The sequence below is a fragment of the Caloenas nicobarica genome, chromosome 1 (assembly GCF_036013445.1).
Source record: "Caloenas nicobarica isolate bCalNic1 chromosome 1, bCalNic1.hap1, whole genome shotgun sequence".
Taxonomy (NCBI): Eukaryota; Metazoa; Chordata; class Aves; order Columbiformes; family Columbidae; genus Caloenas; species Caloenas nicobarica.
The window spans coordinates 10,125,077-10,143,213 of NC_088245.1; the positions used below are offsets into that span (position 1 = coordinate 10,125,077).

Below are 18,137 nucleotides of genomic sequence, written 5' to 3' on the forward strand. Positions count from 1 at the left end.
AAGCTAGTTCACACATATCTTAAAAGAAAAATCTACTCCAGTAGGTAGGGAGATCAAGCTAGGAAACCAAAACTTGTTTGTTGCATTGAAGTATCTGTAAATATACCCAAGCTACTCTGAAACATTTATATATATTTTTTAAAGCATATACTAGCTACTTATTTACATTAGCAACTTTAGATACTTTTGCTATTTGCTTTATTTGCATAAATAGTGAGTTATTTAGAATTTATTCTCAATGGATGTAGCAACAAACAGGTTTGTGCCCTTTCTGTCGACAGCGACATGTGCATTCAAAGAACGAAATTATATTCCTAGATTAATTAAGGGAAATACAGTATTTTGGACAGCTTCTTTTTGAATACTAAAATTTTGAGATTTAATCTTTATTGTTTCTTTGTAAATTCCCCGCTTATGCAGAACTCCCTTCTATGCCTAAGGGCTTTTGTAGTAAGGAGCAATAGGAAGACAGGCAACCTTTCCCATATATATATGTAGGCTTGACTCAAAGATAATGATAAACGTGACCTTGGTAGTATAGCCAAATACATCCATGTTGACTCTGCTGATTATAGGCTTGCATCTTCGGTAATCTTACCAGCAAGTCCATTTGATAGAGTTGATACAGATCTTTGTTCAGGAGCAATAGGGACTAAGCAGCAAACTCTTAATCCCCCAAAAAATCTTTTCAGTACCTCAGTAGTTTTTTCTAGAGTATTTGAGCCTTCCATAACTACAAATGGCTGGCAAGGGCTTTTCCATTCATGTGGGTTTGGGGAGTTTTACCAGATGAAAGGAGCAGTGCTAAGGAACTACTATGGTTACAGGTTACTTTTTCACATCTATGGAAGATAATTATTGAAATTACTACTTTTTCCAATACAGATAAAAGTGGATGACCGCATGATCCGGACAGAACAAGGCCTATTGCTACGAAGTCTTCAAAGGAGAGACTCTGGTATTTATTTTTGTCATGCTGTGGAGCATGGGTTCATGCAAACTTTGCTCAAAGTGACCCTGGAAGTAATTGATACTGATCATCTGGAAGAACTGCTCCATAAAGAAGAAGATGGCGATGCCTCCAAGATCAAGGACGCTACCAATAGCATGACCCCCAGTCAAAAGATCTGGTATAGAGACTTCATGCAGTTAATCAATCACCCCAATCTCAACACAATGGATGAATTTTGTGAGCAGGTTTGGAAAAGAGACCGCAAACAACGCCGGCAAAGGCCTGCCAATGCGCAGGTGAATACAAATAAGTGGAAGCACCTACAAGAGAATAAAAAAGGTAGGAACAGGAGGACCCATGAATTTGAGAGGGCACCACGGAGTGTCTGAGCTACATTACCTCTAGGAACCTCATCCAAGTAGAAACTTGTATAGACAGATAACTGGAAAAAAAAATGCAATATTCATGAACCTTTTCATGGCATTATGTGGATGTTTACAGGAGTGGAAAGTTCAAACAATTTTCACCAGGTTTAAATAAAATCCATTTCTAAGTTTCCTAGTAAGTCCTTCCTCTTTGCTCTGATTCTAAGACCAGAAAGACCAGAGTTTCAAGGATGATAACTCACCTGGACCTAGCTTACTGCTCAAAAAGTTCTGCAAGTTCTGCAGGCAGGTTTTGCTTTCTCTTTTGCCTGAGATATAAACAAAATGCTGTATTTCATGCTGACATCTTAAAGAAAAGAAATACGAAACCCACTTTTCATCATCAATACTACCATTTCCAGACTTATGTATAAAACAGCATGAACTCATTAAGCTGATGAACATCTAAACACATGATTGGACACAAGGATTTTGTTCTTGTTTTGTCTACCAGTTCTCCTGTTTATGTGTACTAGAAGAGGAAAAACATTACTGAATGAGATTGTTTGTGGAAATCTGAACAACATAAGCCATCCATCATCTGCAAGAACAAAAAATGTTGAGTACACTGGCCTACTACTGATGACTTCTTTCAGCTTTGATCTAAAGATGTATTTTATTGAAACTATAATTTAAATGTACCATGAAAAATATGCAGCAAACATTAGCTCTTTTCTAAAATAGATTAGACTTTTTGTCTTAGAAATATTGTACTTTCTAATTATTGGTTTAGAGGAAAAAAAGGCAACTTCCAATTATGAGCTGCTTTACTCTTTTGTTTGGAAAATCTTCCAGGGGAGCTAGTCACACTGCAGTTAACCTCCTCCCCTCTATCCCAGTAATCTATATGACATGTAACTTCAAAGCAACTTTGAAACTAGGATATTTTAACATGAAAGTCACTGTATAGCATGGAAGTCTTCTACATTCTTTTTTTGTCTAAGTATGGTATTTGAAATGATTCAACGTGTATAATACCTTACTATAGATTGAACAAATGAAGAGGAGAACATTGATTTTCAGTTGTATATTTTTTTTTAATTAAAAAAAAGTAAATAGCATTAAAATACCCTCTACTAATTACACTCTTGCTTTCTTGGTTCGTAAATATTTGTGAATGCTAATATTTAAATACTGTGGCTCATAGACTGTCATATATCCATGAGCAAAGCTCAAATTCAGTTTAAGGAGTTTTGTTCCCAGCTCAGTGGTAGAAATATGTCCACACTACTGATTCTCAGTGCTTCATTCTTTCTGTGGGCCAGATCACCCAAATGCAAAGAACCAGCACTAAGCCATGTAAACAGTACCCTTGTAGCCAATTCTCTGTTTTAAGATGTAAGGGACAGTTTTATCTGTGGATGAAGTCTGCTGCAGTAGTAAAATGGTGAAGTTCAGCTTAAGGCTAGTTTATGCTAACAGATAATTTGGTCCTGCACTTCTGTCTTATTCTACATACAGGAGAGCAACAGTGTAAAACAGACAATGTACTTGCACCATAAGTGTCAGTTTAGGGTTATAAGTAGCGGATTTATTCACCTCAGCACAGATGTGCCTTTGGTCCCCAGTTCTATGGTGCCCAGTTCTTCCGAGATCATCTTTCTCCAGCTTCCCATATTTTATCTTGGTAGAGCCCTAACTGACATCATGTCAAGTAATGTCATTGTGGGGAAAATTACTAGAACAAAGTCCTTAATTTGCTAAAGGTGCTTTCATATAGAAGTATGTCTGTATTGATGACTGATCTCTTTTGTTGTTCTTCATTCCAGATTATTTAATTTATCAATCACTACACTATCCACCTTATCAGATACAATATAACACAACTGCAGTGACAGCTTCTCTTACAATATGTCCCAGTCTCCTTGCCACTCACTAATTCCATTATCCTTCTGATTAGTGAAGCCTTGGCTTCTTGTCTCCATAGCAATTGGATTTTCACTAACAGCCCAGTCACTTTAGTCCCATTTGAATCTTTTGCAGGAGATGAACGTGCAAGATTTTTTGTCATTTAATTCTTCAGGAAAAAAAATCATTTAATAGACCAGGACAAGAGTGTGAGGCCATAATTTAGAAAAGTACTTGGGGATTTATTTTTAAAGCAAGTTTAAGTCTCTCTTATGTTTAACTTGAGTTGTGTGAACTTTAATATGCCGTTAAATTCCCAGGCTATCATGATGTGCTGAATAGGGATGAATTAAATCATAGGTTCAACTATGTGCTTTCCTGTATAGAAGTATTAATTTTTCAGCTCACCCTATGATTAATTTTTGAGCATTATTGTCAGCTGAAATATTTAATTATAATCACAGAACACTCTTTAACCTTTTGTGTAGGACTATTGTGTACCATCAAGTCATTAGAATCCTCTTTGTTACAAAAGGAAACAGTTTAAAAATGAACCTCAGAGAATTCAGTGGGAAAAATACAGATTGATTTCAACAGACCCTAAATGACTTTGTTTGGTTTTTTACTTATTAATGGAATTGCTGTCTAACTTTTTTTCTCTACCATGCTCATAGCAACTGGTTCTATAGCAAATTGCTGCAAAAAATCAAGTCAAATCCAATCTCACCACTCCTGAAGAAAAAACAGATTAAATTAAGTCTGGATTCTAAGATATGGTTTTGTACATAGATACGTACATAAGATATGTTTTTGTTCCACGGGAACAAAATTACAGAAGTTCCAGTCTTTTTACCATGACCTGGCAGTCTAATTAGACAATTGATATGATCAGATCTTAAAAAAATTCAATCCAGTCCTCACTGACATGTGTAGTCTTGTTTATGTCTTTGTATTTGATCATATAAATACGAGGCAAAGGATCAAGCCAGCAGTGGAAATTTTTTATTTTTAGGCTCATATTATGGCCAAGTTAAAAGAGCATTTAACGCTGATGTGAAAAGAATTTTTTTCAAAGAACACAGGCCTTAATGATTTCATGCATAGAAGGATGCCCTGCAGCTTCAGTAAAGTTCATACCCCCATTTGTGTCATTATCGTTTAAAGTACCATAAAGATTGAAGATAGAGGTAAAAATGGTATTTCTGTAAATCATCAATAAAGCCCTCTAAACCTAGTTACAGACTTTGGAAAAAGTAAGTTAAAAGTTGTGTTTAAGCTGGAGAGAAATAAAGGATTTAATTTATAACCAGAAAGATTTTGATTTGTTTTAAGATACCATTTGCAAGGAACAAAAATGCATTGAATCTTGTTCTTACTCATCTGAAGTTTGCACTTGCAAGGATCACTGAAGATGGGAATTTGTTCAATGGCTCCTGAAAACTGTATGTTTCTGTTAAAATATAACATCAAACTGAGAAAATGTGCATCTGCAGAACAGAGTTAAATCTTCATGACCCAATAAAGTCACTATGTAAAAAAATTAAATTAAATTAAATGCATGTGAATGCGCATTTACCGATCCTTTTTATGTATTATTTAGTGAATATCAATGGTATGTGTTTAATAGTTCAGTTTTTGCTACCTACACATTAGCCAAAAGAGATGTAAATATTTTTGACTAGATAAGGAGGTACAGTGTAAAGTACTGTTATCTAGAGGTACTCCATTTTGGTGTGTTCAGCATAATACTAAAATGCAAGACTTTGCCACACAGGTGATAAAGTGGTTTATTTGCTATATCAGTGCCAAAGTTATGTGCTTATTCTTTGAGCGCATTCCTCACTGGGTAGTAAATAATTCTACTTCTGTATTTATCACTTCGATTCAGATGGGAACTAGAAAACTGGAGAGAAACAAATGTAATGAAAGTGCTGCTGTAAATTATTTCTTTTAGCATGTATTCAGTTGTTAAATAAACATTTCTTCCAAATATTTGAAGTTTGCTGTCTTGACTGTTTACAGAGAAATGTGCCCTGTAACCTACATGAGCAAATGGAGTGCATTGTTGCCAACACAATGCTAGCAATGTATATGAGCTCTGTTTACTGGTCCAGAAGGGTTGCTGTTTTTCTTAATGGTGTTTATTGTTTCTTTTTGAAGACTACAAGCTAATTATACCTGAAATGAAAGCTACAAACTTACCTTCAGCCTATCTTTTGGCACAAGTGCATGGGCTTGTGCAGATAAAGCCACACACGCACACCCCGCCCCCCAACTCTGCCCATGAACCGAATCAGCCTGGAAGCCACGCAAATGTTAGCAAGTTGCTGTACTTCATGAAATTCACTCTGTGCCCTGCTAATGCAGCTGTGCTCCTTCTCTTTGGAAACCAGCTTGCCTAGACAGCACGTTGAATAAATCAGGTTCTGTCGGTTATTGACATATCCTTGTATCCTCAGGTAAACCTAACAGCTCTTTGGAAGCGCCTAGGGGCTCTATCAAAAAGTCATAGGCCATGGCACTAAGCATTGTGCAAACAGCTAATGAGACAAATGCTGTCCTAGAAAGCATGAAGTTTAAATATACCAGACAAGAAGTGCAGAAAAGACGGTATTATTTCCATTTGGCACACACAGAATTGAAGAAACAACCAGTAGTACTTAATCATCACTAATCTATTCAGCTTTGCCCATGTTCTTTCCTGTAAATCAAGGATAGGGATGTTCAGTTCAAAAGGATGTTGTAAGGACATTTTATGGTTTCTACCACATTCTGAAGATGAAAATAAGCCCTCAGCAGCAGCCAGGCAACTCAGTGGGATGCCAAAGATGTCTGCAAATACAACAAGGACAGAATGGATGAAGTAAGCTGTGAATCCACTAACAGAAGATCTTTTTTTTTTTTTTTCCTGTGCAGGAAGGAATTTTCCTGTGCAGTGCAGGAATTATAAATACTTACAAAGGAAGACCTTTGTTTCTGGATGTATCTACATTGTGACCGTTGCTAGATTGTCCTCTGTTACTACTTTGCTACATAGTCAGGAATGTGCAATGCCTAGGGACAGCCTTCATTGACACTGAATAGGAAGAGAGAGGAAATATTCGGGGTTTAATGTTTGTTTATTCATACATATCTATATGCACACATATATATACACATTTAAACAGCCAGCTTTCACTGAGTTGAAATCCCCTCTTCCCTAAAGTATTAGATGCTCTATATGTAATTCTAGTGCATCTCTGAAGAACACGTTTGGCAGCCTCAGCTACGAATTGTTATAAATGTTTCCTTTGTGAAGACTGAAACACACTATTCTGTTTCCTTGCAGGTCACATTCACTGAGCTCCCCATCAAACATACATTTAATGGGAGATAAAGTTATGATGGATTTTTACAAAACCTAAAACAAAAGAACTATTCTCCCCAGAATGCTCAGTAACAGGATACAAGTAGATCAGAGTATTAGTGAACCAGACAGCTTCTTTGCTCCTCATAAATATTCATGTGAAAGGTTGGAGGACCTTCATGGAAAAACTGGAAACTGTGGAGAACAAGCCTTGTTTGAGACTTTTTTGTCCTGGAATTTATCAAAAGTTGACACTTTGAAGAACTTCAGGATGATCTGAGCTAAACCCCAAAACTCAAGTGAAGCAATTTCCATACTGAAAAATTTTTCCTTAAATTTAAGAAAACAACTTCCTTTTCTCTCAAAGCAGTTTTTCACCCCTTTAGAAAATGGGGCTCCTCTTGCCCATTATATAGTTGCTCCTCTTGTCATTATATAGTTTCCACAGTCTTTGTTGAAGGCTAATGTCTTCTTCAACACACATGGGGAGCCCCATTTCTGATGACCAGCTCTCCGTGAGCTGCTCTGTGACCAGGCGCTCCACTCAAAATATCATGCAGCCTACTGTTGCCATATCTGTTAGTACTAGACCTAAAAATGTTCTGTTCTCATCAACGGGGACAAAATTAGGCCTTGGTAGGCAGTAAAAAAAAAAAAAAAAATGTGTCTTTGTATTATAGTTGAATTATGAGGTTCAACACAAGGAGATGTCTGTCAGGGAATCACACGGGATGGCAGCTCCCCGGACTGTGGGCAGTGGCATCTCCTGGTAGCAGGGCAGCACCGGGCAGCCAGGGCCTGTCCTCCCCAGCCAGGAGCAGGGCAGGCCAGGGGGCATCTAGGGGAGCCCCAGCCCTGGGCTTCAGGCACCTCCCTGGGGATGAGGTCTGAATGTCAACCCACAGGTGGACACAGCTTGGCAGGGCCCATGGAGAGAGCTGTGGTGGGCCTGGAGATGGCATCCTACAACCCCACTGGTGCAGGGAATGATGGCCCCAGGGGCTCGAATGGAGTCCTGGGCCATGGGCAGGGTGGGGGAAGCCCTGGAGGTGAGGAGGGACATTATGGTCCCTGAGAGCACTCAGGCACTAACAGTGGGTCAATAAACATCCTTTTAAGTCCTGTTTTTCCTCTGTGGAAACTCAAGAAAGTGAGGCTATGTCAGATTGGTCCTTTGAGGCAGCAGGTCTTAGCAAGCAATACAGACACTTAATGTGACCATGAAGGCTAAAATATAAGAACCCTCAACAGATTTTATGTATGAGGAAGGTACTGCTACATACTGTTCTATACTGCTCCAAGTATCTCCACCTGTCAGGTGGAGCCTGGTGTTTGGAGCTAAAAAGGATCAAACAGTCTTTCTGGAATTGCTCCTGACCATGTAAAGTTATTTAGAGATATTATATATCAATACATTATATATATCAAGCATGGTATTATCAGCTGCTCAAAGGAGATGATTGTCCCACTCTGCTCTGTGCTGGTGTGGCCTCACCTGGAGCTCTGTGTGCAGGTCTGGGTGCCACAGGATAAAAAAGATATTAAGCTACTGGAGAGTGTTCAGAAGAGGCTACAAAGTTGGTGAAGGGTTTGGAGGGGAAGACGTATGAGGAGCAGCTGAAGTCACTTGGTTTGTTCGGCCTGGAGAAGAGGAGACTGAGAGGAGACCTCATGGCGGCTACAGCTTCATCACAAGGGGAGGAGGAAGGGGCAGGGCTGAGCTCTTCTCTTTAGTGACCAATGACAGAACCCAAGGGAATGGCAGGAAGATGTGCCAGGGGAGGTTTAGGTTGGACATTAGGAAAAGGTTCTTCATCCAGAGGGTGGTTGAGCACTAGAACAGGCTCCCCAGGGAGGTGTCCCGGCCCCAAGCCTGACAGTGTTCAAGAAGAGACTGGACAAGTCCCTCAGACACACGGTGTGAACTGTGGGGTTGTCCTGTGCAGGGGCAGGAGTTGGACTCGATGATCCTTGTGGGTGCCTTCCAACTCAGGACATTCTATGATTCTATGATTTCTCTACCTTCTGAAAGCCTGCAATAACCAACTGTACCCCAACAGTCCAATGCTGATTTAGTTCACACAGTTTGGTTGATGCTGAAAAAGAAAGGTAAAATGTACACCTAAACAGTTACTAAGAATGACTGTCCATCCTTTTTCTCTGAGCAAAATCCTCATGAAAAAAAAGAGCGAGGCCTTCACTCAATGTGTGAGTCTGACATGTCTCACAATACACTGACATGCACCACTGAGCCATATCTGAGGCACTTCGAGCAGGTTTTGAAGGATTAATCTTGTTTCACTGTGGCGGATGCTCTCCCCCTGCCTGCCCCAAAGCAACAGAAATGCCTGGGCTGATGGACCACCATGGTCATGCACACACCCCCTGGTCGACAGACAGGGCCTTTGACCTATGGGACTCCGCAGTTGAGAGAATTTTCTGGACTACTACCATAAATGGCCACACCTCAGCTTCAACTAGGGTATAAATGGAGGCCACTGGAAACCACCCTTGAGTTGCTCATCAGGGCAGTGGGTATGCAGTGGAAGACTTTCCTACTTAGTGTGGCTATCTAGGAAAGCTTCCCAAGGGACTGTAACAGCTTGCTGACCTGGTAAGCAATCATTTGGGTACCCTCAAGAGTCGTCACTTTGAAACAGTATGGGTAGATGTGCATTTTGAATCATCACTCTAGAGTGTTGGGATCTGATCCCCTTGAGTTTGACTTGGTTGTGTACTAATTGAGCTCCTAACCTGTGCCCGAACCAGTGTTGTATAATGTTGTTGGAGTGCTAAATAATTTTGGAGAAACCCTATTTGTAGTTAGTTTTCTGCTGAACAGCTCTGGTTAGAATAAAGGCTGTTCGGAGGTTCTTGCCTGCCTAAATTGACTTTTGGGGTACCTCTGTGACATTCATGTACAGGTCTAATGCTTTTTGAGGACATTTCACCTTACAGGCCAGTGTAAATCAAATGTGATGGTCTGTCCTGGAGACAAAACTCCTTTACACCCCTTGAGATGGGTTACCTCTGCAACCTGGTTTACTTTTACACTTCATACCTATATATTATATTTATTTCTGTAGGAGTTTCACAGTCATATTTTCTTGGAAGTGTGTTAGCATGAATTATGGTTGCTGATGCAGAGGCAAATGGAGATACCTGCTTCTGTGTGGAAAAATAATAGACTATGGTAATACCGCTAGATCCAGTACGTTAAGTACCTATCAAATATGACTCATTTTGAACTTCTCATTTCTTGCTGTAGCTGGGGGCAGGAGAGGAAAAGAGCAGACAAAAGAAATGCAGACATTTCAACTGTGTTTTGTAATGATCGGTCCCTTAGGCCCTTTAGTTTCATGTGTCACTTTTTTCTTGGTTTGTAGCACTACATAGAAAAATGCATTACTATAAACTCTGCTTTCACTGAACAATACCACGTTGAATAGATCAGTAAACCAGAACAAACAGACAGACTGTGCAAGTTCCTCTGAAGAAGTCTTAACTTTCCTCTTCTGTTTGGTATTTTATTATTATGGTTGGGCCACTAGTGCTCTTCTCATTAAGGTTTTGTCAGTGCTTCTATTATGAAGCCCTACTTTTAGGGCTCTGCAGATTTGTCTGAAGTAATTCAGTAGAAGTTAAAGGTTTTAAACATCAGTTTTTAATTGAGAAAAAATATTACAGTTTCTAAAAGAAAATTGCTAAAATATGATGGGTTCAGTTTTTAAGACAAACGAAAAAAATTACAAATTTAACCATTTCAGGTGGTTATTTTAGTGACTACAGCAAAAAAATCAGCACCTGAGTAAAGCTCAGTGAGCATAATGAAAAGCTTCCCACCTCACTGGATTTTGTGTTTGTTTTTGAAACATACTCATCAAAGGTCCTGAAGCAGACACCTGCTTAAGCAAATTCTTATGTAATTATCTGTGACTTATTCACATGTTGCTGTTTATATTGTATGTTCTGGAGTAGAAAGTTGTCTTGCTTTATGCCTTAGTTTCTTGAGTTAATTTTTGATTGCTGTTCTATGTAAAGATAATATAAGCTCAACTCTTGTCTCAGTTTATTAGCTGTCTGATGTCCAGTACAGAAGGAAAAGTTTGCTTGTGCTATTTTTCATAGTAAATAGTTACGGAGAAGCGATCTTTTGTTTGTTTGTTTTGTGGTAATTGAAATCTAGAGGATGGAACTGATCTGGATCTGTTAGAGCAGTGTGGAATTTTTCACATTATTTCCTTTTATCAATCAACTGTGTGCACACACCACTCTTATAAACATGCCAATGCTTGTAGAAATCTGCAAGTTGTACTTTTTGTCTTTAATGCTAACCAGCACACTTAGCTAGATCCTCACCCAAATAAATAAAGCTGTGTGCTCCGCTACCTTTTTTATTGACTGGAATCTATCAAACAAACTGAAAGGAATGAATTTCAGCCCTTGTGCTATTCACTATGGCTCAAAGTGTTACTTACAAAAGCTGAACAGTGCCAGTGTAAAGCAATTGAATGAAACAGGGCTTCAAACTATGATAAATATTTCAGATATTATACATCTTGGTGATCTTCACTAGCTGGAGGGGGAGAAATGGCAGAAAAATTAAACTATTTATAATTAAGTTCACTGTTGCACTTCAAAATAGCAGACACAATGCAGCTGAAAAAATCTTACTTGGACACTAAGTGAAACGCGGGCTCAGCAAATGGTGGTTCTTTGTCTCCTAGAAATTCTCCTGTTTGGCATTCAATGTGATTCAATAATATGTGGGCAATTGGACATACCAATGCCTGATACAAAAACATTTCTGCAAATATTTGTAACTATTGTTAAGCTAAATCGGTTTTTGTAACTCCTGCATCTGGAAGAAACTGAAATCTTAAATAAGGCTCCAGGGATACACCCAGGTATGGTGCCCACACAAATTGTAGTTTGCATATAATCTCCATGTAAATCATGGTAAATCCTTCTATTGCCACTAAAAAGGTTGGGGGTCGGCTGTGGACAGAAATCAATAATACTAGAACATAATATCTGGATGCTTTTTATTGAGAAAACATGAAAAAATGCTATTTTAATATTCATGGGAAATAAGATCACAAAATGGCAGTCTCTATTCAAGTCTCACTGTCTGTTAATGTTTTGGTTTGGTTTTTTTTGTTGTTTTTGGTTTTATTTGTTTGGGTTTTTCTCAAATTTAGGTATTTAAAGTTAAACACTTTATTTCCTATGTTGTCACTAGTATGAATGTTACTTCTGTTACAGGCATTAAACACTTTGGAATTCCTTCTAAGCCAGTTGAAAATACCCACCACTAAGAAGAGAAATGTTTAGCAAGGCCATAAAATGGACTGTATAACCACTAAACCTTGGCCCTCAGTCTAGTTAGGTCAGTTAGATTTCTATTAAAGAACCATCACATCTTATCACAAGAAGGTAATATGATCTATTGAGTACTTATTCATTCTCCCAAGGCAAGGCAGTGTCCTAGTATTTCCCTCTTTAGACTGTCTTCCCAAACTGGAACTTAATTTAGCAGTGCCAAGGAACTACATTCCTAGCGTGTTATCTAGTATTCCGGTGACTCCTCACAGGTAGATGATCCTGAACGAGGTCTGCCGTCTTTTATCTCTGTCAGTCCTTTGGATTTTACTCTGATACCAGAGACCTCCAAAAGGATTTATCCACGTCATCGCAATAGTGTTAGAACTACAATGCTAAAAGAATTAAAAATACGTAATATTTTCATAATAATACGGAAAGTAGTTGGTAACCTCTGAAGACCAGTTTTCTCTTTGAAGGGTGAATGCGTACATGCACATAAGAACTTCCATTTAATTTGAGTATTACGGACGTAATAGGCTGCTAAAAGTCATGAAAATTTCTCAGAAATGAATGAAATCTGCTTCTATTGTAGCACTTGGAAATTCCACCAGTATCTTTAACTGAATGGGATCAAGCCAGGATTTGCATTTCGTGCAGTGAGTCACTAAAAGCAATGGCTCGAGGCATTCACACAAGGTCGGGCCCTATATGGAAACCTGTTTTGGTACTGACTGAGTAGAAGAGAGTGTAGTGTTGTGTATCTAGTACCATGAAGCTGCTATACATAAAATGTTTTAGCCCTGATTTTGTGTTTGAGTTTTTCTACCAGGAAAAAAAAAATATTTTGATCTCACTTTGTTTTATGTAAAAGTTTGCATTTGTTTTCTGCCTCTGGAATTATGTGTCGGTCTGTTGTCACTCAGAAATGTGAATGGCAACATTTTCAACACCAAACAATGACTCCAGATTTCTGCAGTAGATCTTGGATGTTTGAAATAGACTTGCAGAAGAAAACTAAATAGAACTGTCAGTTTTTCATATAAACACCTCTAGGGAGTATAAGCTTCTAGCATTACCAAGGAGGATATTTTCACATCATAAAAAGAGCTCAGACTGAATTTCAATCTAGGAGTTTGGGGTCTGAGCTTTCTTCTTTTTTTCAGGACCTTTCCTGAAATGGTGCTTTATAGGATATATGGATTAATATAGAAACTGCAATACTGCCCTACAGTATTGATGTGTGTTATTCAGTCCCATGTTTCTGAAGACAAGAAGTACTAGCTGCCTCGGAGGAAGGCGTAAACAGTTTTTTATCAGGAGTAATAAGATAACCTCCTCAGAGGGAAACTTTGTTCCTAGTGCTCATTACTTAGAAGATAGCTTATGCTTTACGTTTTCAAAGACCGTTTTCTTTCTTCTTTCTTGAGGAATGAGGAAAGTTACATTGTTTGGAAGCATTCAGAGCTGCTCATTCAATTAGGGGTAGACATAATCGTGATAGAGCTTTGGGAGGCTGAAATAAATTTCCACCACATTTATTAGCTTGCAGGTTATTACCAAGGTACTGTAAACCAAATTTTCCTCATGCTTGACTGGATGTCTTTGTGGACCATGTAGTAGATTTCTGTATTGTTTTTATGAAGTATGTGTGTCTTTATCTCTTTCATCCTGTGCTCGTGATTTCCTCATGGTGTAAACAAAGCTGAATTTTGCTGACTCAAGAATCAAAGAGGGGTCTAGTGAATCCTACCAGAAGAAAGAAACAAGGGGTAGGGAGAGGGCAGAACTGAAATGGAGTATGGTAGGAGAACATTTGTCATGACTTGCAGAAGCCAGGAGTGGACCTGAAAGTCATCAGGCTACTGATTTCAGTTCTTGGGGAAAGAAATCTACCTTGACCTCAATAGTGTGGAGAAAAGGGCTGACAGGAACCTCATGAAGTTCAACAAAGAGAAACATGAAGTCTTACACCTGGGAAAGAGCAATGCTATGCACCAATATATGCTAGGGGCCATCCAGCTTGAAAGCAGTTTGGCAGAATAGGACTCAGGGGTCCTGGTGGACACCAAGTTGAACATGAGCTAGAAACACGCCCTTGCAGCAAAAAAGGCAAATGGTATCCTGGACTGTAGTAGGACAGGTGTTACAAGCAGGTTAAGGTAAGTGACCCTTCCCCCCTACTCAGCACTGATAGGGCCACACCTGGAGTACTGTGTCCAGTTCTGGACTCCTCAGCACAAGAGAGACAGGGACATACCGGAGAGACTCCAGTGAGGCTCACAAAGATGACTAAGGGATTAGAGCATTTCTCATATGAGGAAAGACTGAGAGTTGTGATTGTTTAGTCTCGCAAGTTCACGTATTGGGGGAGACTTTGTTTATGTGTATAAATACCTGAAGGGAATGTACAAAGAGGATGAAGCCAGGTTCTTTTCAGTAGTATCCAGTGAGAGGACCAGAGGCAATGGGCACAAACTGAAACATAGGAAGTTCCCTCAGAACATCAAGAAACACTTTTTTTCCTTTGGGAATGACTGAGCACTGGCATAGGTTGCCCAGGGAGACTGTGGAGTCTCCATCCTTGGAGATATTCAAAAGTTATCCAGACATGGTCCTGGGTAACTGGCTGTAGATGGCCCTGCTTGAGCAAGGGGAGTTGGATCAGATGACCTCTAGACCCCAATATTCTCTATGTCTTTCTGCTTAAATGATAGTTTCTTGTTTTAACATTAATAGCATTCGTTCAACAATTGTTCTGCTTAAAAATGAATAATTCTTGAATATAAGACTCTAAGGTACATTCTATGTCTCTACATTGGGAAGTTTTTTGCAGGCAAACAGATCAGACTATTAAATACAACAAATACTAATAAATACAAATACACTAATAAGTACAAATTCCTCAGCATAGAGATTCCAGTTACACAATAAGGATCCTTATTTGTAAATGACAAAAAAAATCTGTATAAATATCAGATATTAAAAAGTCAGTGGTCCCCAAAGAGGTACTTAAAAGTGGTATGTAGCCTTCAGTACTAGTTTTTATTTACTGTAAGATCATTAAAAAAAATTACAAATTGCAAAGTTTAATCATCCAATACACAAATGAGGATATGGCCTGTACCAAAAATGTGATTACAGCATAAAGCAAGAAAGAGCAGGTCAATATAGCAGTCAGCTGGGAAGAAGCACCAGACAATACTGGGACAATAATGATTAGTCTAATAAGCAATTGCTTTAGCACAACAGCTACCCAACTATTGCTGAGTATTATCATACGAAATGAGAAAAATGCCAAATGTATTTTCACCAAAGACTGTGTTAGGAAACCAATTGTGCAGCTGAACTCTGTAGAACAATGCAATAAATAGGAGTATACTTCTTCTATCATTATGCATTTTATTTTCATAAGCATCATGGGAAACCAATTATGATGACAGCTGTGATAAGTCTTCGTTAAAAATTGTACTGATTATCACTTGTTTCAGATTACCCGTATGAGGAATAACTAGAAAGAAAAATAAACCTGATTCTACATGCACAGTACAGCCTAATGTCTTGTTAATTCACTCTAACAGCTCTTTGAAAACAACTGAATTCAGGGAATAATCAAGTGAAAACTGTGTTGATAAGAAACAACTTTTCTTCTAGAAAGAAATAAGATTTGTATGCATATAAGGATCAGGATTATTTTATGGTGTTTTTTATATGCATTGCACTTCCCACCTAAGTAACTTTCAAAATACTTTCAGGACTTCATTGTTCAGTGTATGAACTTCTGTGTCTTCCATGGTGGGGGTGGAGGTTGCACTGGATGTCAGTGTATATATGTGAACATTTAGCACATTGCCCACAATCAGGATTCAGTGTTGGAGTGGAATAACAGATGACTGAAAGAAGAAAGACATCTGTATATATTTGAAACCACAGTGATTATTTATCTCGGCATTTTTTTCATAACTATTAGATTAAAAGTGCCTTTTCCATAAAAAGTAAACTAATTTTTTAAACTAAGTTGAAGGATTATTTATTAGATCCTTATCAAACAGTAACCTTTATAATGTGTTTTAGAGACAGCCAAAGTGCCTCCGATATTGAATTAAAAGGCATGTATGTTTTCCCTAATCTTCTTCTACGAGTGGTCTTTCATTTAGTGCACTCCTTTAAATATTGTAAGAAATTATGCAGCTCTTTGTAGGGAAAGAGTAATCAACTGAAAAATCACCTCTTAAGCCACTTAGATTTGCCCTAGAAGTCTTCCTAGTATGTCTTATTGAACAAAAAGTTTGGGATTTAGAGTTGTCACATCTTGACAGAGTTAACAGAGCTGTTTTTTTATTAATTTTAAGCAATCATAGTGAAATTTTCAGACGTATAATCAGAATGTGACTTGATCTATGAAGGGTCTTAGATGCCCTGTACTGTCAGATCTTCATTAACAGACTTCTTTCGTCCCCACGACGTGTGTAGGAAATAGGGCTTTCACTGCTCTGAAGCTGAGAACTTGGGCCAAGGATAAATAGAGATGCTGGGCAACATTACTCGGGCGACTCACTCAGAAAATGAACCTAGCTTTTCCAAGCCTGAAACCACAAAACTGTCCATCCTTGGGCTTACAATACATACTTCCACATGCTTTGTGTTTGTACTACCCCAGAACCATTCACAAAGTATATGACCTCTACAAAATAACCCAAATTCCTTACCACAATTTCTGTCTGATATGAAACTAACTGCCTTTTTTTTTTTCATATAATATAGCTTTTCAATATTTTTTCATATTCTCATTCATTTTAAAACATATCTTGTTCCATAGCAGAGATTATATGTGGTATGAGTTCAAGCCAGCTCTGTATAAACTACACAGTATCTTTCAAACATATGAAATATATTTTATCAACTATCTGGGAAATATGATTTTTCCATATGGGTTAGTTTTCACATAAGGGAGTTTAGTATTTCTATGGAGAACATAATATGGTCAGACAAATATAATAGGTAAAGACTTGCAAACCACAGAGTGGGAGAAGCAGGTGTCCAGCTGGATTTTCACATAGGAAGGTCTTGAAGGTCACTGATGGTGATGAGGTCTCAGAGATTTCCAAATCCTCATAAAGCTATTCCTTCCTTTCCCAATACACTAATCTTCTACTGCTCTTGATAATCCAGTGCCTCAGGAACCAAGACCTGTTTTTTCCCTTTCTTATTGTCAGAAGCAAACTAAATGACAACAATTTTCTGAATTACCATTTATTAGGGCAGGACAAGAGTATTCACAGAGGTCATTACCCAGAAGAATATTCATTCATTGATGTATCAATATTTGTCTTCCTGCTGTCAGACTAGAATCTCCAGAGAACAAAGACATAATGGTAGTTAAATTTACAGCCAGGTATGGCTTTCCCCACTGTCCTACAAGGGGAGCACAGACAATTTGATTTCCTTGTCCAGCAGAGAACTGAGTGATGTCAGCCCATTATAAAAGGAATACTTGATGGTCACTTTCTTCTATTTTCCGTTTCCCACAAAGTGGTCGCTTCCATCCAGATGAGTTGGTTGATCATTGCCAGTTGTGTTTTATCCTGTCTTACCTTTCTTTCAGTTTATGTGCTTCAATTTTGGTTGTGATTCACAAGAAGGATTTGCCTGGTGTTTTTCTCCACCTGGACTTCTCTTTTTAAATTATCCTTCACCTCCTGATGTCCCCCGTTCACTTCAATTAAGGTTTGTATGCACAATAGAAAATGCAGTCACTGCAGGGAATTGTCTGAGAAGATCTTGGAAACAAATAAAATAACCTTCTTTGATCATTTTACTACTGTTATTTTTTATTCATAATGCAGCAGACTTGGAATAGCTTGTGAAGTGTAATGAATACTAAAGTTACTATGTTAATTGAGCATTGTAGATTTTACTACTTTTTGGGTTTATAGAGGTGATGTATTAACAACACTATACAGATGAACAGTGGTTTTCAGATAGCCCCATCAGTTAGCAGCACAGCCACTTGACAAGCTTTGATGTTTTCAGATTTAGCCCTTGGTTAATCTGCATCTGTTTTTTCACAGTAAAAATTGCCTGAGAGGAGAACAGTGAGTATGTTTTCTCACATGTAATCAGATAAACCACATCCCTCCAGAAGTACTGCTCTTTGAAAGTAAGATGAGCAGATAACCCACATATCAAATCAGCTGGGATGTGAGAAATCACAGGCAGGGACACTGTTGAGGAAGAGAGAGCA

The 18,137-nt window shown here is 38.4% G+C and overlaps 1 protein-coding gene across 2 annotated transcripts in view; it reads left to right on the forward strand.

Annotated features, from left to right (window-relative positions):
- The window catches only part of SEMA3A (semaphorin 3A), a 200,762-nt gene extending 195,609 nt beyond the window's left edge, over window positions 1–5,153 (forward strand). For both annotated transcript variants that reach the window (XM_065629465.1, XM_065629474.1), the window contains one exon: window positions 886–5,153. In XM_065629465.1, coding sequence (XP_065485537.1) covers window positions 886–1,341 — 456 coding nt within the window. In that variant the 3' untranslated portion in view covers window positions 1,342–5,153. The remainder of the gene's footprint in view (window positions 1–885) is intronic.
- Window positions 5,154–18,137: the final 12,984 nt, after the last annotated feature.